Source organism: Saccostrea cucullata, unplaced genomic scaffold (assembly GCF_032062105.1).
Source record: "Saccostrea cucullata isolate Sc308-1 unplaced genomic scaffold, CSIRO_AGI_Scuc_v1 ctg68, whole genome shotgun sequence".
Classification (NCBI taxonomy): domain Eukaryota; kingdom Metazoa; phylum Mollusca; class Bivalvia; order Ostreida; family Ostreidae; genus Saccostrea; species Saccostrea cuccullata.
Genome location: NW_026939588.1, coordinates 314,402 through 341,927, shown reverse-complemented (window position 1 = coordinate 341,927; position 27,526 = coordinate 314,402). Strand labels below are relative to the sequence as shown.

Below are 27,526 nucleotides of genomic sequence, written 5' to 3'. Positions count from 1 at the left end.
CACTCTGTTTCCACTTTACTGATCGATTTTGAGAAAAAAAAATTTAAGCAAAATAATTATTGTTCTACATTTTTGTATTTCTGCACGTGAACTCATTCGTAGGTGACATCTGATTTCAAGATACATGTCGCCTGCATTCAAAGTTGGAATAAACATGCACAAAAAATAATTTAAAAGGGGATATGGCTTAATTGGACACAGGTGATACACGCTGAAACAATTCAATCTGTGACAATACAATTGATTACTTTAAGTTTTACTTTACAGTTGGCTACAGTTCTTAACAAAGACATACAAAATATCACACATCAAATTAATATGCAAACAATAAATATTAAAACATGACGTACTGTGGACGGAATGTCGTGTAATGAGACATCCAATGAATTGCATAGTTTCGGATCTCACCTAAAATCTCAATACAAATCAAAAGCACTATTACATATGCAAAACAATCTTAAGAATCTCAAAACTAGTCACCTGCATGAATAGATACTTGTATATCATAAGCATTGACATCATATTTTTTCTTAACCCGAAATAGCCCTAAATTAATACATGAAGTGATATGTTCTAGATAAAGTGGGCGAAGTTCGGGCTAGGAAAAAACAAGATGTGGAATGCCTGTGGTACTACACTACAACTTCCATTTTCAAAAAAACTGGTCAAGTGGCTCAACTGATTGACCCATCGCAGATTTCTGAAAACTTCAGTGCTTATCTTACAATAATAACATAATGTCTATTATGGCAATTGCCGTTATTATGCACATTGGTTTATAATATCTTAGCATCAACAAAACACATACATTGATGTACTGGCATTGTGATAATTATGAACACATGAAATGTAAACCTTTTTGTAATGTTCAGGTCATGTGGATCAATTTTCCTTGAATCCATCGCCGTTCATTAATGTTCCTTCTTTGTTCACAAACAGTTCTTATCATGTGGATTTATGATGATTCTCATCAACATGAAAAGGATAATTTCATTACCTCAGAATGATTAATAGAATCGAGAACTTGTTTTGAGCTCAATATTCACAAAAGAAATCTTTTTCGTAAACATCAACCATGTTTTAGTAAGAATTTAAGGAACGCCAATCCCAGTGGTCACTGTCGTATCTTCTTTTATGTCACATATAATTTTCTATAATTAGTTAATGCGACGCTGAAAAAGAATCAAAAACCATATTTTGCGAGATAGATTCATTTTCATATGAGTCACCTTGATTTCTGGAAATCATGAGTGATCTTAATTTTAGTTTATAATATTTTGGTTTTCATCTGGAAAAATCATTTGGAATGTCTTCGTGTATAAAACTGGATCATCAAAGCCATGATTGGCAATCAATTCAGGTAACCTTTCAAAGTTCCTTAAATAAGTATTGTCAAAGTGAGTATTATTATGAGGTGATATTGCGAGTTTGTTTAAAACAATGCCCAAATAAACGTCATCAAAACTTAGAGCACGTATATAGGGGAAGGTTTTCTGCATGGCTTGTATGATATCCATGTGAGCGATCATTGAGCTCCCCCCGACGTATGGCGGCCAGTAATCAAAAGGATACTCCTCCCACGATATGTACCATTTAGAGTCGGGATCTCGCACAGGCTTTCCTCTATCCGACAAAGATCCCGAGAAAAACTTGGGCTCTTCCAATTCAAGAATTTTGGCGTATTTTAACAAATTGTCTATATGTAAAAACATGTCATCATCATCAAAATACACATACTTGAAATGGCTGCAATGTTGAACAACCCAGTTAAAGGCCATGATTGTTTTATAAGTATTATTTAGGTAGTTGTCTATGAAGTTTTCTTGTACAATGTCGTTATGTTGATAATTTTCTTCTAGAACCAATGGCTGTAAATCTTTATTATATCCAAGAGCAAAAACAACAGGTATGTGTTTTTCCTTTGCCTTCAGGATCCACGTGTTTCGTAGGACCTTTCTTAAAGCAAAATGGCCGACAGCGGATTTTACAATGATTATAAGGTTGTTTTGCTTGCTGTCCTTACATATATGATCTGGGTTGAGAATGAATTTAAAGGGATGCTTATTTACTACTGGCAAATCAACGATTCCATTTCTAATTTTTTCACGGACATCCACCTTCACTGGGGGGTATCTATATTCTTTGTCGTAAGAGTAAAACCGGAACTGTATCACCTCTTCATCTGGAAATAGTTGCGGCAGAATTCCTCCGATAGGTCTGCGATAATAGCTGTGCTGTTGAACAATAGTAGTCCCGAAAGTTGCAAACGCTGCCAGGAAGAATATCGACAAAAACAGTATCCAGACTCCATTGTGCCTTGCCCACTTATAGAGGTTTCGGACACAAGAAGTCAGCCAAAACCGCATCGCAATTACACACGTAATAAACTTCTATCATCACCCTAGAAAAATAAATTCTCTTGACATCTGAAAAAGAAAACATGCTTATTTTTAAACTCGTATAATCTCTCTCTCTCTCTCTCTCTCTCTCTCAGGTGTCAGGTGAAATGAGGTGGGTGTTGTTGGAGATGAACACAATCAATATTTTCCGTCTACACCTGATGTAAGTCACCGACTCGTTTATTAAGTCCATGTAAACTGAACCGTGATTTAAAAATGTGTCGTAAAATGAAGGTCATTCAGAATTTGATTCCTTTTCAAGTTTTTGTTGGTTGAGGAAAATCGGCCAAGAAAATTTGTGTAAATCCGTAATTTTTTTTTTTGGATTGAATCGTGTCAACCAAAGCATCAAAGCATAGAGCCGTGGTCGTAACTTACGTAGAAAACAAGATTGCCTGTATTTACATGTTTGTTGTTATTTAGTAGTGCAATATTTAACATAAGTCGTATTTAGAATGTGTCCCGTTGGAGAAAAGATCAATAACCCAAAGAAATACTGATCATTATATATAATAACTTACTCGATTGAAGGACTTTTAATGATCCAGTGGTCCTGTTTCAGCATAAGAATCACACATCTGAAATAAAACATAACAACAGCTCCTTCAGTACGGACGTAGTTATATTGTAAAGTTAAAGGATATAGGATATAAATAGTTTTACCTGTTTGTTTACGTGAGTGCATGAAGGATGTTATGCTGCAAGGAATGCAACATTACATAAGTCAGACAGATGTAATGTGTAAAACTTTCATATTCTGTGTTTGATATGCATGATTAAACACAAACATTTTTAAATTTAATATTTTATCCATTTCTCATATTAGATTTATTTGTAATTTTGTCCCAGCAGGAGTGTCGTTTGCTTTCCGGTTTTCGGTCAATAAAAGTAGTTTTACTGCTGTGTGAAAAAGATGCACAAGCATTAACGTCTTCACTTTGGAATTTGCTGTAAGTAACAAAATTTTGAACTGTTTGTGAACGAAAATTTCGTTAACATTTTTTATTTTTTGGTGAAAGTACCTATATGTGATTACAAGAAAATTGCTTTTATATTATGATATATATTATATTGTTAATGCAATAACTCATAACCCATGCAATATATATTTTATTTCACGATGCAATATTTTAACCTATTTAGTGCGACAAAATAGAAAGTGAAGAAAAAATCCCTTTTTTTTTTTTTTTGTTTTTCAACAATGAACATTTCTTTATTTATCATTACGAAACGTCTTATCAAATTGCCAGCAGGTTAGAGTTAACTTGCATAAAACATCTGTGTTTGGAAAAACACAAACATTTTATATATCATATTAGTGTTCAATTAACGTCTTTACTTTGAAAAATACTGTTCGTGAAACTTACCTGATGTGAAAAAAAAAAACAAAGCGAACAAAATTAGTGTGCAGTATTTTTTTTTCCTTTTGATATTTTATTTATTATTACGGACTTACTCTGTTGAGTTAACTTGCATAAAACTTTTCATTTTTTGGCATTTTTGTTCAACGGCTTTAAATCTAAGGTTAGTAAAATTAAACCTTTCTTGTTATATTTTATTGTCAAAAGTATCTCAATTATGGTGTAAAATTAAACCTTTCTTGATATGTTTCATGAAAACTATCCAATCTTCAAAGAATCAAATGCAAACAGATAATTAGAGGGTAAGTGGGAAAAAATACGCTTATTTTGTTGAGTTCCGTGAAAATGACTAATACCGCTGATCAGTAGAATACATCTATCCTTTCTGACTTATTTCTTTATCAAATAAAATCTATGTAGCAAATTGTATTTGATAAAAATGAAATATGTCAAAAAAGGAAACATCCTTATACGCAAACATTATGTAAAATATTCAAAAATATGCATATTACCTCACAAAGTTTTTAAATAACTTGTCTGTGAAAAAGCATACACACACCAAAGAGAGCACACACCACTGGAAATACCTGTACAATTTTATACGATACTTTGAAGAATTGATTTTACAGGAAAACTTAAATTATTCTATTTTAATTTGCATTTCTTTGTAGTTATCAATTTAACTGTTTTCATTTATTTTTACAATTCAAATATATTAATTTTAGAATTTAGCATGGTACCTTCTTCGATTCCTTTAGAATACTTTTTTAAACAATAGTACAATAATATGATATTCGCGGAAAAAAATTCTACAGAAAAGTTTTAATTTGTTAACTATTATTTCATACCTTTCAAAATTAAGATTTTAGCACAATATACAATATCCAGAAACTGAATACGACTTTTATATCCATTTGATCTACAGGCGCACGCATGCCATGTTTGCCCATCACCTTGTAGCTCAAAATTCCCACTTTTTAATGTTTCCCTTTTTAACTCTTTACAGTTTTTAATCATACGATAAAAAAAATTTGAGAAATTTAAAAAAGAAAATTAAACTAATTGTGAGTTTACTAATTCATTTTACAAGTTTTGATATAGATTTAATACCTATTTTACAATTTTCGAAACAAAATATTGTCTAAATAATCGACCTTAAGTATGTCGTATCATATCTATATAGACCTTTGTTTGTCGATAAAAGAACTAACAATACAGATTTTGTAGTTAACTACATATCACAGTAACACTGGATCATTTAAAGGATTGATTTCCAGATCTAAGGCTTGGTGTTTAATCAAGTAGCAAGACTCAGAAAACTAACAAGTCTTCAATGAAGACGTTTCTTTTATAAATTGACTATATACTTGTAAAGGACACTTTAAAGCGTGGTTTCAGGTTTGTCATGAAATTTGGGCAGACATCTTCTTAAGGGAAATAATCACATAAACAGTAAAGATTTTGATCAATATCTGACTTACTTGAGGGAATGATCCAGGGTCTTGTTTCTGTGTAGGAATCACTACCACGTCTGAAATAAAAGAATACAAATGTTGCTTCAGTACATTGTGGGTATATTGTAAATTAATTCTCAGGACAATATTTTCATGTCTAGTTCCATCTCTAAAATTCCGATGCAATTTCTTTTAAACAAGAGTAAAGAACTTAAGGATTTCTGTATTTGATTTAATAAATACATATTTGATTCATTGTCAAAAAAAAATCAACAAGATATAAATTTATAATAAAATATAGGGTGCACGTGAGATGATAAAAAAGCTGAAAAGGGGGCCAAGAAATGTGTTTAAACTGTAATTAAACTGTTATGCTAAATTAGATCTACAAGGGTTTTTTCAGTTCCCTTCAAATTTATTCGTTACTGACATTTAAACTTGTCCATTAAAGTTAATTTTATCTGAGGAAAGGCTTATATTATATAAGTAATTTATTTCTATTGAATCCTCTCTTAAAGAGTGTTCTAAAAAATACTGTGATTTCGGATAATCGTTTCTCAAACCCCTTGAGGGAAATTAAAAAAAAAAAAAAAAAAAAAATCAGGTCCCCTAAATATGATTAAATCGTTATGAGACCAAAATAGGTTTCATTCCTCGATTCTCCTGTCAGAATGTAAAGCAAAAATAAATTATTCTAACTCTCAAAAAACTTGAAAAAAATTGAATAATAAGAAAACGGACTATTAAAATCAAAACGAAAAAAAAATTATTTATCACACCTCAATTAAAGTACTATCCCTATAATTTGTACAATTATTAAATGTATACATGTATACTGGGAAATAATATATTTTGTCAATATGCATATAAAGATTTGATTGCTTATTCTTTATTATGTGTATAAAATTTTTTTATATGGAATGTTATCACATTAAATTATTTTTATCCTGCAAGGAAATTTTTCATTTCACATGCTGAATACTATCATTTAAGTAAAAAAAAAAAAATATCCAAAAAAAAAAAAGACGCCGTCGCTACTTTTAGATTTGATAGAGACAAACACGGCCACGGAATCGCTTTACTCGGTGTGAAGTATATTTGAATACAAGTCACACTTATATATTCATGATTTCATGTTCGGTATTCTCAAAATTTTACACAATCCATGGTGTTTGATTATAAGCCTTTATTAAACAGTTTAAATGTAATAAGAACATAAAGTCCGCAAAAATCTGTTTTATACTAACTCTCCTATGCCCCTGCGCTAAAAATAACCTTTTATAAATAATAAAACAAACGGGGCGGGGCACTTTGAGAGGGGCGAGGGACGTCCTAGGGAGTTTTGGTATAAAATTACGTTGCATAAGCTCAAAATCTTCTTCAAATATCGCCCGGAAATGATAATGTTACACACAGACAGAATGTATAAATTTACGACCTTGAACTTTGACCTTTTGACCTCAAAATCAATAGGGGTCCTTTATCCACATTGTTATATAAAATTTCATTGCAAAGACGGTTCTCGAGATTCTTGGAAACGAAAGTGTTTTCACAGCAGAATTTGCTTATTTATGACCTTGACCTGTTACCTTTTGACCTCAAAATCAATAGGGGTCTTTTTTAGTCCATAAATTTTGCTAAATTTCATTTTTTCAAAAGCTCTTTATGTGTTCGTGTGGAAACAAAGCGTTTAATCATTTTGTTTCACATACAAATCGGCATTAATATCCACTTTTCAAGCGGGGGACAATTATTTATCACACCTCACTTAAATAACTGTTACCTTAAAGTTAGAATATGGAACACTATTTTCATATCTGTGTTGGTATAACTATTTGATCTGAGGTTACAGGCAATTTTCTGAATTCGTCATAAAATATTCGTTGACTACGGGGGTTAGTTTGACCCTCATTTTCAGCGATGCGTGAAATGTCGTGGTCTGGTATCTTATGGCAGGTCTAGACTAGCCAGGGTATTAATAAAGACAGGAAAAAAACATTGAAGCGGAGCAGGACACGATTTAAAATCTAGCAGATTACACATGTAAATACTAAAAGTACTGATATTATAAATCTTTTTTTCAGTTCGCTTTAAGACTGATAGTCAATAAACAACTGAAGGAAGGATGAGAAAAGATAGAAATCTATTTCCTTCGCGCAATTTAGGCATACAAGAGAAACCTTCCCTAAAGAAACATCTGAGAAAAAATGCATTTTTTAAAAATTTGTCCTAGTTCTAAAGGGAAATTTTCCAATCACAAAAATATATCTTTATCTTAAGTAATCTGGATCATAAATCTCAGCTTATATGTACCTGTCTAATGAAATACTATTACTTTGTTTTTAATTTTAATTGGCCGACAAGGCTATTTGGAAAGACAGGAAAACCTCCATGTTTTTAGTACTCTACCGATGATTTTTGACTATCAGTGAAACAAAAGTTGGAAACCTACAATTGATGCAACAACAAAAAGAAAGAACCTCACGTAAATAAAAATTTAAAAAAATGCGTGCAATGCCTCGTTATGCAGACAATTAGTAAATGTACTTTTTACGTGGTATTTTTCTGGTGAACCATTTTTCCGGCCTGATTAACGGTTACAATACGTTTTTCCTCGGTATAAGGAGTGTTAGTGTCACAACCATTACCGAGCGCGCACCTGTCATGCACAATAGATAGTGAATGACCAGAAAAATTGGGGGAAATGGGACAAACTATTTTTAAAATTGTAGTCATTTTAATCGATCAACTACATCAGGCCCCAAGACCATAACCTGCTTACAACCTTAAATCAAAATTTCAAATCTGTGTAACTTTTGAAATAAACAAGAAAATGAGACCAAATTTTTGTTAAAATACTTTACAAACTTGCTACAAACTTGTACATTTTTAAACATGCTTCTTTGAAAAAAAAAATCGAGAATTTGAAAATCTAAATGTTGACTTAACTCTGTTCTCAATTTATGGTCTTGGGGCCAGCAAGAATTAACAAAAAGGAAATATAGTCCTAGAGTCAGGTGTGTATGTGTGTCCCTGTACTTCACTGACCCTAACTTCCCGCCGTGAAAACGGACTTCTCCAGCTTAAAATTATCTTCATTGAATTTCTGGAAATTTAGTATCAAAGAAAAAATTCTCAGAAATATCCTATTGTAAACCATTACATTTATTTGCCTTTAACCAGACCCCTTTTCCATCAAGAACGTCTGTTTATTTGTTTTTCTCCTCCTCTCTCTCCCTCTCTCTAAAGTTTTGCTGCTGGGTGACATAATAATAACAATTTGTAAAGATCGTGCCTCTGTATTGAAAAAAAATGTTTCTCTGGGAGAGTATAGGATAGTTTTCGATTTTCAATACTTTATAGCCATATTGAGATGGAAAATACACACGATTTTTATTTTAAGATGGGAAATTTTGCACAAATTTCTTTAGATAGGAATGGATCTAAGAAATAATTTCTGTTTAAAAGATGCAATGGCTACAAAAATTAGTAATTGTACCTTTTCCTATCAAGCGAACCCAAAAAGATTCAACTTTTTTAAAGGGAGGCTTTCATTTTTTTGTAAAGATTGAGTAGAAGTAAAATATCGACTATAGCTAGATTACTGTGCTGTGTAAATAGAGAATTACTTACCAAAAGTTATTATTTTCTGTTCAGCAATCTTATACACTTCTACGATGTATCTATGCGATTCTGTGTGCGTTTTAAGTACGTTAACTCCAGGATACAGAATGTAAAATGCACAATTTTTTAAAGCATATAACTTAAGACTAAAACTGTTAATGTACGTGTGCACTCTCTACCGTCGGTTCATACATTCACGTGTTTGAGAGATGAACGAACGACAACTCTGCATGGGAGATTGGTACGTGTGCAGGGCTTTTAGTCATGCTTCATGCTACCTTGTTAGATAATCAGTGGAATTTAAAAGCATTAACATTTTCAGTATCACTGAAGCTAAAAATTGAATTTTCATAAATTTAACAAAGTATACAGATGAAAGTAACATGCATGTTTTTATTTTATGGAAGGCATTTAAAACTACTGGAGCGACATTACGTAAGACGTGTGTCACGTGACCATGTTTACATTGTATGTACTTTTAAAATTTCCAAACTGCAAATAGAATCGATTTTCGATACATAATTCTTACATTACTTGCTGTTTACTCTGTTATAGCTTACAAACAACAGAATTAAATCTATTAACAATCAAGAGAATCTAAGAAAATCTCTGCCCCTGAATCAAATCTTCAAAAAATATCTTGAAAATAATTTATTAAGTCTTATTCGATGGAGTAAAACCAATAACTTTAACCGCATATATTTTTAATTTTCGTGCTGAGTTTGACAATAATTTAATTTAAATTTTCGTTATAAAAATTGTATAAATTATAAGGATGGTTGCAGAAAGGTAGAATTTTGAACACGATAGACAGTTTACAATTTCTTAATATTTGAGAAATTTATTTATATCCACAAATATTTCACAATTTACATAAATTTCTAATTTTTTTGTTTGTATCATCTGTCCTTAAAAAGTCACTGTATGAGAGAAGAGTCATCTGAAATTTGAAGTTATGGTTGTAGATATTAAGGCCGGGGATAGTGTAGCATGTGTTTATCTATTATCAACACATGTTGCAATAGGAAACATTCTAAATAGCTTTTAGAATGCACCAGACTAATGAACTCAACCTTAACAAAATCTCGAAGTAAACAAAATCAAACAAAACACGACGGTTTTACATGTCCATAAAACTCTATTGCCCCTTTCTTTAAAAAGCTGTTCATTCAGATCGTGGCATTTTATCATTTTTTATACAGTATCAATAAATATGCATGTTTTGCGGGTATATGTGACATTTTGTGGCTGATATTTTTCATATTTAAGTTTTGTTCTCAAAAAAGCGAAGTGAATTTCTCTCCCTAATTTTTATCAAAAACTTAACTTTAAAAAAATCAACAAAGAGAGAAACAACTGAGCCACAAAAATTAGACAATAGAGGAAAAAGAATGAGTCAATAATAATAGACGACAACAGAGAAAACAACTTAAATTGACTTGTGAAATATCAGAAAACAAATGACCCCAGAAATACTGGACAACAAACAACAGAGACAAACCAATGGGCCATAAAATACTAGGCACTGGAAAGAATGAACCGAGAAATACTGGACAACAGAGAGAAACTGAAACACTAGACAACAGAGAAACAGATGACCCGTGAAACACTAGACAACAGAGAGAAACAATTGACCCTTGAAATACTAGACAACAGATAGAGACAACTTACCCGTGAAACACTAGACAACAGAAAAAAACTGACCCTTGAAATACTAGACAACAGATAGAAACAACTTACCCGTGAAACACTAGACAACAGAAACAACTGACCCCTGACAGAGTATAGACAATAGATTGAACCATCTGATCCGTGAAGCACTAGACAACATAGAGAAACAAATAGTAGCCGAAGATTTGCAGCTCGCTGGTCTGAAAAAATTGGGATGGATGACCCGGTCTTTCAATATATTTTTGGAGAGCTACAGTTCTGCAGTTAAACAAATAGCCGTGAAATCTAGACAACAGAGAGAAACAAATGATCCCTGAAATTCTAGACAACAGAGAAAAAGAACTGCCTGGTCCGTGAAATACTAGACAAAAAGCTAAGACAACTGACTCGTGAAATATTAGACAACAACAAAAAAAAAACAAAAAAAAACTAGTGCTAATTGTAACGGGGACCGTTACAGATGTAAAACGCTCCCCAACTCCCTTTTGGTGCCATATTCCCTGTAATCTTCATTAAATAAGACAAACTCTATTCACCTGAGATTTTAACAACATTTACAAAGAAGTGTACAAAAATCATTTAAACTTTAGCATTGCACGCGTGCACATGTGAATGCATTTGCGTCATGACCATATCATCTTGTCTACAAAATCTATATTTTTAATACACTGAATATTAAAGTATTTAATCCAAAATTATTTAAAAAATACGCTCATTCAAGTGTATGTTTGATTTTACTCATTTCACGTGCACGCACGTGCATACATGAGCATGGTGACCATACCTTCTTGTAGAAGTCCATTACACCTATCTATGTTCTAAATTCCACCCCGTTTGGGTGAAAACTAAGGGAGTTATAGCTGTTTAAAGTTTCAGCCAATCAGATTGCAGTACATGTACAAGCACGTGTATGCATGTGCATGGTGACCATACCTAGTAGAAGTCCATTATATCTATCTATGTTCCAAATCCCATCCTGTTTGGTTGAAAACCAAGGGAGTTATAGCTGTTTAAAGTTTCAGCCAATCAGATTGCAGCGCACGTGCATGCACGTGTTTTCATGATAATTGCTTTATTTCATGTTGTAGGATATCCTAATGCATGGCTATGTTCAAAATTTCAAAGGATTTCGTCAAAAAACAAGAAAGATATCGAGACTTTAGTTGCAGCCAATCAGAGCGAAGTGCACGTGCATGCGCGTGAGATCTTGCTATTTTTACCATGTCGTCATGTCTATACTGCTAATATATCCTCACATTATGAGCTTCAAAGCATTTCATCTAAAAATAGAACAGTTGTGGCTATATCTATTATATTGGTCATTTCACGTGTTGCACGTGCACGCTCTTGCAAGCACGTGCGCGCAAAATGACCTTGATTCCGCAAATCTACATAACATGTCTACTAACCCTAAAAAGGTTTTACTTACATTGGACGAACAGTTTACAAGATCATTCCCGGACAAAAAAGTTCCAGGAAGAAGAAGAAGAAAAATAATAATAATAATAATAACTAGTGCTAATTGTAACGGGGACCGTTACAGATGTTCCCCAAACGCTCTCCAAGTCTCTTTTGGTGCCATATTCCCTGTAAGCTTCATTAAATAGGACAAAATCTATGAATTTGAGACTTTAACAACGCCAAGTTCATTCAAATTTTAGCATTGCAAGCGTGCGCATGTGAATGCATGTGCGTAATGACCATATCATCTTGTCTACACAATCTATATATTTTTTATAAACTAAATATTAAAGTCCTTAATCCAAAAGTATTAAAAATTACGCTCATTCAAGTGTATTTTTGATTTATCTCATTTCATGTGCACGCACGTGCATACATGAGCATGGTGACAATATCTTCTTGTAGAAGTCCTTTACATCTATCTATGTTCTAAATCCCACCCCGTTTGGTTGAAAACCAAGGGAAATATAGCTGTTTAAAGTTTCAGCCAATCAGATTAAAGCGCACGTATACGCACGTGTATGCATGTGCATGGTGATCATACCGTCTTGTAGAAGTTCATTATATCTATCTATGTTCCAAATTCCATCCTGTTTGGTTGAAAACCAAGGGAGTTATAGCTATTCAAAGTTTAAGCCAATCAGATTGCAGCACACGTGCATGCACGTGTTTTCATGATAATTGCTATATATCATGTTGTGGGATATCTTAATGCATGGCTATGTTGAAAATTTCATAGGATTTTGTCGAAAAACAAGAAAGATATAGAGACTTTAGTTTCAGCCAATCAGAGCGAAGCGCACGTGCATGCGCGTGAGATCTTGCTTTTTTGATCATGTCATCTTGTCTACGCTATTAATATATGCTTACATTATAAATTTCAAAAGATTTCATAAAAAAATAGAAAAGTTACGGCTATGTCCATTATATTGGTCATTTCACGTGTTGCACGTGCGCGCTCTTGCAAGCACGTGCGCGCAAAATGGCATGTTGACAATGTCATCTTATCTACATTTATAATATGTCTATTTATTCTAAATATCAAAGCATTACATCAAAAAATGTAAAAGTTACGGCAATTTCAAGTATATTGGTCATTTCACGTGTTGCACGTGCGCGCTCTTGCAAGCACGTGCGCGCAAAATGACCTTCGTTCCGCAAATCTACATAACATGCCTACTTATCCTAAAAAGGTTTCCCCTTAATCGGATGTGTACTTTACAAGATCATTCGCGGACAAAATTTTCCCGAGAAGAAAAATAATAATAATAATAAGAAACAGAGTAAAAACAATATGTTCCCCAACTTCGTTTGGGGAACATAATAAGAAGAAGAAACAGAGTAAAAACAATATGTTCCCCAACTTCGTTTGGGGAACATAACAAGAGAGTCGATAATTTAAAGACAAAATATAGAGATACAAACAACCACGTCGTTAAATATTAGACATCAAAAGATCCAAACATCTGATTAGGTAATTCAAGAGTGAGAGTGTGTGTGTGTGTGTGTGTGGGGGTGTGTGTGTGTGTGTGTGTGTGTGTGTGTGTGTGTGTGTGTGTGTGTGTGTGAGTGTGTGTGTGTGTGTGTGTGTGTGTGGGTGTGTGTGTGTGTGTGTGTGTGTGTGTGAGAGAGAGAGAGAGAGAGAACTAAGCCCAGGTATAACCGTACAAACAACTGACTCATAAAAAATTTAAACAACATAAAAACAACTGAGTTGTAAAATATTAGACAACAGAGATAGAAACAAGTCAGTCGTGAAATACTCGAAGTCAATCAAGGTAGAAATGACAACAAACTCTGCTAAATCAAGGTATAGGTATAATGGCGGGTATAATAGCTATTGATCAGTGTACTGCACTGGCCTTAAAATATCTGGCGTTCCGCTTTGTACATTCCCACAACAGTCTAGGTTTGAAGTCTTTGAAAATCTGACTGACAGCGTCCATTGATATTGACAAATCGATCTGACTTGTTTTATACGCCTGTTGAGGATTTCATATTTAGTACTGAATTTTTCTATAATTAATGACTAATCCTGACTTTTCATTTTAAAAAAATTGTAAAAGGAGGTAAGGAATGGTTCCCTTTTTGTAACATACTTGAATTTTAAGCACATTCTCGTTTTGAATCACCCGGAATAATAAAAATGCAATTATCTTATAAATTCTAGTTAGACCTCGATTGGCATGCATAATCCTATAATCTATAATACCTTTCAGTCGGTACTTATATATTTATATTGTTCAAATGGGGGGAGAAATCAATTGTAGAACAAATTATAGATATTAAGGTTGGGGTCCATAAAACCCCGAGAATTAACACCTCTTTAGCAAGTCCAAAAACGCCTGGTGCTGCAACATTGATAACCCAATTTTTGTCTATAGCATTTATTGCCCACACATATTAAGGGCATATACATTAATTTAGGAATTTACCTAAATTTTGATTATACACAGAACTATCATATTCATGAATTATTCATTGGAGAAAAACTTTATTCAGTGTCCCATTTTAATTCCTCTACACCATAAAATATATAGATCACACCAATCAACGGGAAACATCTCCAATATTAGTTTTATGCCTTCAAATTTTACATAAAGAAAATGGGTAATGTGTTCATGTTTACTGATTGGTAGATTATTGGGCATATATATCAGAAGTCAGCTTACCAATCTTGATTTTTTTTAAATCAACTAAGGAGGCTGGAGGGTCAACAAATTAACCTCCAGATTTAACTTTTTTTTAGATACGGTATCTTAAGCTGTCTACTATCATTTGGCAAATAAAAAATTCATACATTTTAGTTTTAAAATTTTATCATTTTTGTATATATCTTTATATAGAGCTCTTCTTCTAAAGGAGATAGAAATAGTCTAAAAATGGATGCACCCCCCCTATCCCCTTTAAAACCACAAGACTTAGTTAGCAATGCCTCATTTACTTCAACCTCGACACTTATAATACACTTTTTGAAATTTTTTTTTATTTTTGAAAACACAGATTAGGCAAAAATACGACTGACAATTTAAAGAATAAATAAATAAATATTTTTCTGTCAATTTTTCAAGGAATGCTTGAAGGTTGGATTAATTTTTTTATTTGTCTCTTTCTTTCTCTAGAAGGGTAGGGAACCGAACTGTGACAATATTCCCTGACCCTGTTTCCACCCAATATGACGACAACACATTTTAAGTATTGAGTTTTTGTTGTGGGGATGTCGTCGGTCTTCTAGCAGCACCTGCCTAATGGCGTATACAGCGCATTCTCTGGTACATTTCTCTCCTTAGTTTTAAATGGCTCCGCGTTCCCTACAAGGCCCAAGATTTTTAATCCTTACTTTTACATAGAAATGTAATGCTACGAAAATTTCGGGGGGAGGGGCCCCACCACACCGACTCAGCTCCTTACTAGTTTTGCCAGATGTGGAATGAGAAATTATTACCCCTAGTTACTCGAAGTATAATATCTTTAGTTAATAATTCCTAACCTAATTTATAAATATAGGGGAAAAAACAATAATATTTCTTATAATTCTAAATTAAATGATCATCAATAGAAAGTAGGGGGTGGTAGAAACACTGAACACATTGTGCATGCACCTTGTATTTTCTTCTGAAAGACATCGTTCATTGCATAACTATCGATGTCTTACGAAAAGAAAATGTAAAAAGGTTCACATAAGGCAAAACAAAGCTTTTGTTGAAGATTTTGAGGTTTCCTTTGGTATGGACCTTAACGAGGCTGGGTGGTCATGGCCATTTTTAGACTATTTTTATCTCCTTAAGAAGAAGAGCTCCATATAAAGATATAATAAAATGATCAAATTTTAAAATTAAAATCTATGAAATTTTTCTTTGCCAAATGATAGTTGACAGCTTAAGATACCATAACCCAAAATTTAAGTTATTTCTGGTGGTTAATAAAAAAATAATTTGTTGACCACCTAGCCTCCTTAAGGCTTTATAAGCTCTCAGTGAATTACAGCTAGTAATATATACTGACTTCAATATATTTCAGCCAGAATTTATCGCTTTCTGTAGCAATCGTAATAAAATCTAAACAAACTTCATATCACATACAATAGACTGGAAAAGAGGCATACACGTGTACAAATTTATTGATTTGGATGTTTTGTCATGCACATCCAAGCCTTCGTTTAATAGCACGATTTTTGATGAAGAACTGCAAATGTTAAGATAAAATTATAATCATAACGCGTCTAACGCGATTGATGTATGTACATTAACAGGCTCTTCCATTGATTTCTATTCTATAGATCTAATAATATAGCCGTCACTGAGAACTTGCAATATCCAGGGATAAGTTGTTCTTTAAAAACATTAGAAAAAGGATTAATTCCATTTACCATATTCATTTTGAAAAAAAAAATACTTTTCTTTAATTGCCTATAGTGTAATCTTTTATTGTAATCTTTATTCAAAGAAGTTCTTAACAAAGACTTTTTATTAAGAACAGCACTTTTGTATATATATATATTCTTATCTAATACACTCTACAGATTCATATTCGAACTTCAAAATCTATTGCCAAAGTTGTCAAACAAAAAGGCATTGACACACTGCATCCTCTTGGAATAATAGAGTGCCCCAAAACAATCAGCAATCAGAAAAATGTGACTGTGTTTATCATTTACATCAAAGAAAATATACAGTAATGTAAATTCCCTGTAAACTTGTTTGAATACAGACTGTGTTTCTTGCTGAGAAAAGGTACTCACCCTGCCCTTATGGTAAAAACAAGTCCTCATCAAGCGAGTGTGCGACAGTCGGTGAAAAAGCCAGCGAGTGTGTTCTATCGATCTACAGCTCTGGCCATTGCATGCTGCTACACAAGTATTCCCTCTCCGGTAATTTGGATACCCGAGCACCTGCACAAGGAAAATCGGTAGTGTTAAAATCAATGTTATGTCTAATGTCTAACGTCTAATGCCACCAACGGTGAGTTAATAGTTGAAATAGGTTACATGTTCCTTTAAAGTTCCTGTTATTATTAAAATGTAAATCACGTGACCAGTGCACATTTAAAGGTCGCTGAGACTTCGCTGAATTCCGGCTCAGCGATATAACTGAGCCAGTATGTGCCCCGAGCTAAGTGACACTCCATTTGACGTCTTTCTTCCTTAATTCATGAACTCTAAACAATTGCCGGGTGACCCTACACTTTTCATTCTTGTAGCCTAACATCACGTGCTCCGCTAAACTGACTTCAGACGTGTTCTTCACTCTTTCATAGGTGAAAAATACTGGCTGGGGTATTCAGTTTTACCAAATTCATGTAATTATACCCAGTAGTTTATGCATAAAGCACTAAAAACCCCAAAGGTAGATTAAGAATGTACATACTTTAAAACAAGAGGCCCAAGGGCCAGAACGCTCACCTGAGTAACTAAAGTTTCTTCTATTAAGATAATATATAGTGGAACCGCCCTACTTCCAACCCAAACCTGCCTTATGTGTCACGATTTCGCGAACAAAAATCTTAGGATGCTACCGGACCTAAATGATAACCATTGCTTTGCTGCTTTGAAAAAAATATATAGATCTTATATTTATAGTCTTTGTTTGGTCACTGTCGCTCCATCCTACCTCTGGGGGTCATGATTTTAACAACCTGAATTTACACTACCTGAGAATGCTTCTATATATAAATATGGCTAATCACGACCTTGCTATTGCTGAGAAGAAGAATTCTAAAGATTTTTTTCTATGCATTCCTATTTGATCACCCCATCATTCCCCCCAAGGGTCATGATTAAAAAAAAAATAGAATCTACACTACACAAGGAAGCTTTCAAAAAAGTTCAGTTCATATTTCCATATATTAGTAGTGGGCATGGCCCTTCATTTGAGTAAATTTGAATCCCCTTTACCTAAGGATATTTGTTCCAAGTTAGGTTGAAATTGCCTCGGTAGTTTTAAAAAAAGTGAAAAAGTGAAAGTTTACGACGACGACAGCGATTACGACAGGCAACGGACAATTAGCTCACTTGCGCCTTCAACTGAGAAGAGCTCAAACAGTTAAATGAGAATTACAAAGATTTAAAAAAAAACACCAAATAATTCAAAACAAAAACATAAGCACTGAATTTGAAGTACTACAAACCAGCATCGAGATTAATTGAAAATAGTACAATTTAGAATGCTTCCGAAAGCATGAAAGTAAGCCAGTTTTAAATTACAGTAAACAGTCAGTTCAAAATGTAGTTCAAACCAGATACAGAAGCCGGATATTTAATCACAGATTCCTTAAGCATTCTCTGCTACAACTCTATTTTCATTTGAAATTCACCTGAAGTCTCTAGCCTGAAGCCCGCATGATACGGTATTGATAAGTAGTTTCCAAGATATCATGAATCATGTATATATAACTGTTCATGATTTTTTTATTGAGTATGTTTTTGATTATTTTTTTTCTAAAAACAATTTTTTAGTTACCAGACACTTCAGATCTTTTTTACAGTAGAACAACAAAACAACGTCTGGTAGTAAAACAACAAATCACTGTCAGTAGAACAACAAATTACTGTTTGTTAGTAAAACAATAAAACAACGCCTGTTAGTAAAACAACAAAACAACGTCTGACAGCAAAACAACAAAATAACGTCAGTCAGTAAAACAACAAAACAACGTCTATCAGTAAACTACAAAGCAAACTGTCAGAAGAACAACAAAACAATGTCTGTCAGTAAAACAACAAAACAACGTCAGTAAAACAACAAAACAACGTATGTCAGTAAAACAACAAAACAACGTCTGTCAGTAGGACAACAAAGCATCGTCTGTCAGTAAAATAACAAAACAACGTCTGTCAGTAGGACAACAAAACAACGTCTGTCAGTAAACTACAAAGCAAACTGTCAGAAGAACAACAAAACAATGTATGTCAGTAAAACAACAAAACAACGTCTGTCAGTAAACTACAAAGCAAACTGTCAGTGAAATAAAAAAAACAACGTCTGTCAGTAGGACAACAAAGCAACGTCTGTCAGTAAAACAACGTCTGTCAGTAAAATAACAAAACAACGTCTGTCAGTAAAATAACAAAACAACGTCTGTCAGTAGGACAACAAAACAACGTCTATCAGTAAAACAACAAAAGAACGTCTTTCAGTAGAACAAAACAACGTCTGTCAGTAAAACAACAACACAACGTCTGTCAGTAGGACAACAAAACAATATCTGTCAGTAGAACAACAACACAACGTCTGTCAGTAGGACAACAAAACAATATCTGTCAGTAAAACAACAAATCACTGTCTGTCAGTAAAACATCAAAACAACGTCTTTGAGGAGAACAATAAAACAAGACCTTTTAAGATAGCCTAAAAAAATTATATCATTAATTAAAACTGAAAACACTTTTTGTCAGCACAACAGAAAAAATATCGTCTGTCAGTATAATTTTAAAACACATGCTGTCAGCAGATCGGTCACTAAAACTTCAAAACTTCCTCTGTCATTAAACTTAAAAACACCTTAATTCTCTCATTTAAACTCCAAAACAATGTCAGTATAACATCAAATCACCGTTTGTCAGAATAACCTCAAATCACCGTTTGTCAGTATAACCTCAAATCACCGTTTGTCAGTACAACCTCAAATCACCGTTTGTCAGTTTAACCTCAAATCACCGTTTGACAGTACAACCTCAAATCACCGTTTGTCAGTTTAACCTCAAATCACCGTTTGTCAGTATAATATCAAATCACCGTTTGTCAGTATAACCTCAATTCACCGTTTGACAGTTTAACCTCAAATCACCGTTTGTCAGTTTAACCTCAAATCACCGTTTGTCAGTATAACCTCAAATCACCGTTTGTCAGTATAACCTCAATTCACCGTTTGACAGTTTAACCTCAAATCACCGTTTGTCAGTTTAACCTCAAATCACCGTTTGTCAGTTTAACCTCAATTCACCGTTTGTCAGTATAACCTCAATTCGCCCTCAAATCACCGTTTGTCAGTATAACCTCATATCACCGTTTGTCAGTATAACCTCAATTCACCGTTTTTCAGTATAACCTCAATTCACCGTTTGTCAGTATAACCTCAATTCACCGTTTGACAGTATAACCTCAAATCACTGTTTGTCAGTTTAACCTCAAATCACCGCTTGACAGTACAACCTCAAATCACCGTTTGACAGTACAACCTCAAATCACCGTTTGTCAGTTTAACCTCAAATCACCGTTTGTCAGTTTAACCTCAAATCACCGTTTGTCAGTATAACATCAAATCACCGTTTGTCAGTTTAACCTCAAATCACCGTTTGTCAGTTTAACCTCAAATCACCGTTTGTCAGTTTAACCTCAAATCACCGTTTGTCAGTATAACATCAAATCACCGTTTGTCAGTTTAACCTCAAATCACCGTTTGTCAGTTTAACCTCAAATCACCGTTTGTCAGTATAACATCAAATCACCGTTTGTCAGTATAACCTCAGATCACCGTTTGTCAGTTTAACCTCAAATCACCGTTTGTCAGTATAACATCAAATCACCGTTTGTCAGTATAACCTCTGATCACCGTTTGTCAGTTTAACCTCAAATTACCGTTTGTCAGTATAACATCAAATCACCGTTTGTCAGTATAACATCAAATCACCGTTTGTCAGTAGCACAGAAACACACCGTTTGTCAGTATAACATCAAAATACCGTTTGTCAATAGAGCTGGAAAGCATCGTTTTCAGGAAAACTTTTAAGTTAAAATTTGCAAGTATACCGAGACGAAAAATCTCTCTATATATCTCTATATAAATGATGTATTATCAAGTCTAGGCATATTTTAGTTATTAGAAAGTTATATCATTTTATAACAAAACAAGAAAAAAATAGAAACCATGATTGTCTCATTGTTTTTCCTAAGGTTAAGGCCGCTGGTTCAATGTATTATGTAAGGTAAATGAATGTTAACTCTTGATATTTAAATTATGACATTTGGAAAGAGCACTTGAAAGTAACAATCGTGTGTAAGAAAAACCCTGAACAATATTGTAGGTTCATTGTGCACCGCTCTTCTCTTTAATGGCTGTTAATCAGTCAAAGCTGTTTAAAAATTAAGCCTTTAATACATTGTGGTATCAGGGGACAGAAACAAACGAAACTCAAAAAACCTATTTCGTTAATCGAAAGACTATTACTGCCATGAATTACGGTATGTTGAATGGTTATTGCAAAAAGTATTATCCCTTTTTTTCAAATTTGTCAAATTCTACAGCATGAGGGTTTAATATTCAGAAGTTCAGTTTATTCATTTATTTCAATCAAAATAGTGGTACTAGGGGACATGTGGGGTTTTTTTTAAGCATTTTATTGATCGGGTTTCCTGTGATATAAGAAAGTGGAAATTTTTCGGAAAATTTTGTTTTAATTTCTTTAAAAATATGTTTTAAATATTGCTAGATAGATGTGTAATTTGGTACGAAATTCACATATTTAACCAAGTTTTTCTTAAAAAGTTGCTTTCTCTGAGTCATCTCTCTGCAGTATCAATTAAATGTTATTTATGCGCATTTTAATTCAAAGAAAAGAGAAAACTTTTATAAAAAATGAGCAGAGAACCCAAAGACCATAAAAATGAACTTTTACCAAAAATATCTAATTATTGTGTAAATGTGGTGCTTCATTAAACCTTGTTTATGTACATGTAGCGATGATATCCCAGCCGACCAAACCGTGTACAATTAAACTATCTAATGTTTCGAACATGTTCTCTGTAGATCACATGCCAAATACATGCCCATCTTCTTTGTTTAATATTATATGCAAAAGCCATATAAATAGAACTGGTACATCTTTATCAAAAGATCGAACTGGCAGTCCACCGGGATTTTAATTGTCTAATTCCATAATGCCACAGGGCTTTTTGTGCCTATTCATATAGATGTTATTAGGTCTATTTATTTACTTGGTGCAGACTAGTACTTTTAAGCATTATATGCAATATAAGAAAATTTTTCTATATACTTTCTTAATGTCACAAGAACATTTTTCCTTTGAATAATTTATAAAGTACTGATATTTTTTATTAGATCTATTTGAAAAAAACCTAGGCAGTTCAATGTGTTAAATGTAAACTTGATCCGTGTACAGTTATAAACAGTCGATTCAGTACGTTACGGATCAGTGTCACATGTACCTGTGGACAGGAAGACCCCCCCCCCCCCCCCGATATTCAACCCCAGGGCTTATTGGACATTTTTTTTCACAAATTAAATTTATTACACTTATTCATCACGTTTACAAAAAGAAAATATCGTAAAAATCCGAAGATAATCGCTCCACAAATAAATACCCCACTATACATTATAAGAGAGACCTTTCTCTCTTATAATGTAAAGGGGGGGGGGGGTCCTGTCCACAAGTATACCTGTGGTCAGTGTGTTTGCCTGACTGTATTCCCAAATGTTCTCAAGGCGTGACTAATCCTTAGAATATACCGATTCTGACCTAAGTGTGACTTGGTTACATAACAAGATTTCAATTCAACAGTAAAGCGATTAATAATCTTAAATAAATTTATTTAAAAGACGTGCTTAGACACAATGTTTAGACCCTATTTATAATTGTACCGTGGAGAGTGCAATTCTGTATTACATAATACTGCCTGTACATGTACAATTAAACACAGTTTAATAGCATCTTTATTTCGAAAAAGGGGCAGGGATTGAAAAAGTATATGAAGAATGTTTCAATAAAAGATTGTAGTTTACCCGTCCAGTAACTCAAGTGAAAAATCTCCATTAAATGAATCATTTAAAACTGGACGTCTGCCTTATCCATGGGTGCCCGGGACACCGGTCCTGCTAACTCATGTTTGAATAAACGTACATATTGTCAATGTTCACTATCAGAAAAATGGGATTAAAGCTGCAATATTTTAATCTTAGACGCAATGGAAGTTTTAATGGGTATCAAAGAAAAAACATGTAGAACTGCCAAAGGAATTCACTGTCTCGCTAAAAGCATCTACGTGTACATTATTAAATGCAACATAATATGTAGGTTCAGTGTCTCTGAGGCCATCCTCCAATGGGTACCAAAAGAAAAAAAAATCACGTCACTGAACAAAGCATATTTCCATGGTAATCCACAGAAGATATCAACTTCTTTACGAGACAATTCTGAGAATTTTTTTATCATAGCTTTACTTTGTAATTTTTTATTTAGAAGCCCTTTTCTCTACTTTTTTTGTTTATGTACGGTTCGTATACATGTACTTGCAAATTCCAGCATTTGAAAATGAAACGAAATAGGATTTTCGAGTTTGGGCACTTTGCTTTTTTTAGGTTGGTCCCCACTTTGAAAGAAAAAATTTAAAATAAACTTTAAAGAAATTATTTTTGGAACAGGAAAGCTGACGATTCACTTAGTGGTTTCTGTCATTAGAAAACCTTGAACTTAGTATGACTAAAATTTTATTAATACCAAAAACCACCAATGGCGGTACCCTGCGAAAAGCTTTGGTCTTCCTTTGAATATATGACGTGTAAAACTATTTCTAATCCGCCAGCCTAAAATCTCCCCGTTGCACTTTTTTAACTCTGTTTAAATAGACATGTTCATTTTGCTCATTTATTGACACTGTCCATAGCAACAAGCTAGCTGATGTTTTCTTTCACTCACTTTAAGACTTCCAAGTGATTTAAATTTTTATGCGCCCGGATCGATAGATCCGAGGCGTATATTGTTTTTGTCCTGTCTGTCTGTCTGTCTGTCCGTCTGTCTGTCTGTCTTCTGTCTGCTTGTTTGTCCCCAAACTTTAACCTTCGCCATAACTTTTGAACCATGAAAGATAGAGACTTAATATTTGATATGCATACTCCACTAATTAAGCTCTTTCAAATGACACCAAGGTCAATGACCTTGTGACCTTGACTGTGGCCTATATGCTAAAAATAGCTTTTTTCGAACTCTGTTGCTGCCGGGCGCATAGTGTTTCACAAACACATCTTGTTAATTCTGTTAAAGAAGATGGGGGGATAAGACGTAATGAGAAGTTAATCTAAATACTCAATTCACATATTGAATATGATTTCTTAATATCTGACTCTATAGGCATTCTGCCCACCTTGTCCCCCCATCTTCTTTATTCAAAAATTTCAATTCTTTAATCGGTTACATGAACAATTAACAAACGAGACTGCAAAAATAGTCATTCTGGTTTGTACTGCATTAAAAAGCCTTTTCTTTCATAGTATATATCCTTTTTAATGCAGTACCAATCAGCATGACTTTTTTTGCAGTCTTGTTCGTTATGAATATATGTGTTAGACGTAATTACAGTGCAAAAAGGTCATATCAATTTCACCGTAGTGCATAAAGAAGCGCACTGACCTCCATTTTTTGTTTTAATATTTTATAAAGCTATGTGTGTAAATTCTAAACTAAAATTTTGACAACAGGAACCAACCCCCTTAGACATTTTTTCACTGCCTGTATTTAGTTACACAGATGTACTTTGAAATAAGAGATACAGATATACTGAAAAATTGTCAAATGGAAATGTTTTCTTTGCAAGAAACTGAGTAAAAAATGATCGCGATGTCCGTCCGTCTGTAACGCTTTTGGGTACCCATCTCTTATCCGCAACTCCTCATACACCACTGAATGAAATTTAATGAGACTTTCACAGAATCTTTGTATAGCTGTGACCTCCTATTTACTTTTTTATCGAACACATATTTCGGGTTTCCTAAAGCAATGCATGAACAATGCCACTCATTCTATAATATTGAAGAGTACCCATCTCTTATCCGCAACTCTTCTTATACCATTGAATGAAATTTAATGATACTTTCACAGATTCTTTAAAACATGATGCCATTGTGCCTCTCCTATTTTACTTTTTGATCTGACACTGATTTTGGGTCTACAGAACAAAACATGGACTTTGCTATTATACTAGTAACCATTATAATCATATGGGAGGCGGGGGTATCATTTAGTGAGCTCTGAGCTCACAGTACCTCTAGTATTGATATGGGAGGAGGGGTATGTTGCAAACACTATTGAAATAACGACCACTATTGAAATAATTATATCAATAGTGGTAGAGAGTGCATTTCAAAAGCAAACATAGGTAGTAACCATTATTGAAATACGACCACTATTGAAATAATTATATCAATAGTGGTTGAGAGTGCATTTCAATAACATACATAGTTGGTAACCACTATTGAAATACGACCACTATTGAAATAATTATATCAATAGTGGGTGAGAGTGCATTTCTATATAATAACCATAGGTTTCAACCACTATTGAAATACGAGCACTACTGGAATAATTATTTAATAGTGGGTGAGAGTGCATTTCAATATGGTAACCATAGGTTTCAACCACTATTGAAATACTACCAGTATTAAAGGAAAAGTTTCACAGCGTCAGCAACATTTGAAATCATTATTTCAATATATATCGGATTCATTGTTCAAAGCACTATTGAAATCAATAATTTTATCATTTTGAAATCTTTATTGCAAAAATGAACATTATTTCAATAGTTGTTGCAACCTATGTTTGTTATTGAAAAGAATTGCATCCACTATTGAAATAATTATCCACTATTGAAATAATTATTTCAATAGTAGTCGTATTTCAATAGTGTTACTTTCTACGTTTGTTATTGAAATGCACTCTCAACCACTATTGATATAATCATTTAAATAGTGGTCGTATTTCAATAGTGGTTATTACCTATGTTTGTCATTGAAATGCACTCTCAACCACTATTGATATAAATATTTCAATAGGGGTTGTATTTCAATAGTGGTTACTAACTAAGTTTGCTATTGAAATGCATTCTTAACCACTATTGATATAATTATTTCAATAGTGTTCGTTATTTCAATAGTGTTTCCTTTAAAGGAATGTCAACGATGGTGGTTTATCTCTTCCAATTTCATAAAACCCCCAGATGAACTCGGAAGTAAAAAATCCAGAGGAAAGCACGAGATTCTGCAATAGTTGCCTCTAGCTCCAAGACGTTACAAAGGTCTAGAAATCCGGTGTTCATACAAATAGTTTGCTCTGAAGGGGCTTAAAGAACATTCTGAATGGCTAAAGATTACTGAAGATATGGACCTGGACATACATAACTGAGAGAACAAATGACTTCAATTTAAAGTACATGTACATATTTGGAGGACTTCTTGTAATGTACTTCGCGTTGTTGTTGTTTCGCCATTCAAGATCAGCTTTTAGAATACATTGTTCGTACATGATATTTTTTATTTAATGTTAATTATCAAGTGGTCATGTTAATTATCAAGTGGCCATGACACATGCAATGAGTTTTTTGCAATTTAATCTATTTCTTCCTACAGTCTGTTCATTTGAACCTTGTTCAATTCAGAAACCATCATAGCTATAGAAAACACGTGATTTATTCAAACGTACAAAATAAAAATTTGCTTTCTGTAGTTTACTGAGCTTTAAAACTTCTTTTCATCAAAGAGATTTTAGAATTTCTTGAAGGAATAATCCTTATATGTCTGAAATGCCTGATGGCAATGCTCTTTAGAAATAAGTTATAACTATTCCTTAGTCCAAAATAGCTTTCTTTCCTTTACTTAACTGCAGGGAAATTTAATTTTAATATTCTACATACATGACAAGATTCATAAGTTCTAAGACTTCTAAAGGACAGCTCTAATCTCTTAGTGACGGTGAATACGAGGGTGCAATTAAGATCATTATATTCGTAAGTAACCGAGGATCTATGGTGTTTTTCAACATTTGTGGACATGGACTTCTTGTTCGGGTTGACTGCTTTATGAACAAAAGGTCATATACCATGAAACGTACATTGTAAATCGATACACCGAATGGTCCCAGGTTTATATTTAATTTTTTATTTTAGAATGTACTATTGCACGAGAAGCGTATTTTGATAATTACTTTAAAAAGGTAGCTTGCCTAAATTTTGATATCTAAAGAAAATCATCAAACAACATTAAAATGAGCAACATTGAACAATTCTATTAGGCAGATAGGTTCTAGAAAAAAACTTACCTTGGCTTCTTTCTCCTATGATAAATCAAGAATCACACGGCCATTGTATTAAGAAAGAATAAGTCAACACCTATAACACTAATATGACTTCAGAAGAATTATTTCCAATTTGATTTTACGATTAGAATTCCCAATCTTGTCCAGTAGGGAAGACGAGTACAGCCTTTTATAGCCTTTATTGCCAGTAGTAAAGGCTGACAACAACATAAAAACGGACTCGACAAGCTGTAACCCCGACACGGTCATGCCTGGGTGGACAGATTTAGAAGTATAGATTTAACTAATGTATTTAAATCGACTGCGTTCTGAAAGATTCTGTTTGAGAAGTTAAAACTTACATTTAAAAAATAAATCTATAACTGTGTCCTTAGGTGGTTTGTTTAGTTACAGCAAACAGCAAAAGAAAGGCCAATTTTGGCATTTAGATAAATGGCTGTACACTATTAACATTAATTTTTGTTTTCAAGTTTTATATATTTCTTCATTTTAATCAAAAATTGTGCAAAGCACATTTTT

General features: G+C 33.4%; 1 protein-coding gene across 2 annotated transcripts; it reads right to left on the bottom strand.

Moving 5' to 3' along the window:
* On the bottom strand, positions 1–27,253 carry LOC134253408 (beta-1,3-galactosyltransferase 1-like). Of its 2 annotated transcripts, XM_062735933.1 has the most exons (5): positions 27,011–27,253; positions 16,712–16,861; positions 5,238–5,291; positions 2,921–2,977; positions 1–2,426 (listed from the first exon to the last, which is right to left on the bottom strand). In XM_062735933.1, the coding sequence occupies exon 5, from the start codon at positions 2,364–2,366 to the stop codon at positions 1,263–1,265; it is 1,104 nt and encodes a 367-aa protein (XP_062591917.1). In that variant the 5' UTR covers positions 2,367–2,426; positions 2,921–2,977; positions 5,238–5,291; positions 16,712–16,861; positions 27,011–27,253; the 3' UTR covers positions 1–1,262. The 2 variants fall into 2 exon arrangements, with proteins under 2 accessions (XP_062591917.1, XP_062591918.1); XM_062735934.1 differs by lacking the exons at positions 16,712–16,861; positions 27,011–27,253 and adding an exon at positions 8,848–8,863.
* Between the last annotated feature and the right edge of the window lie 273 nt (positions 27,254–27,526).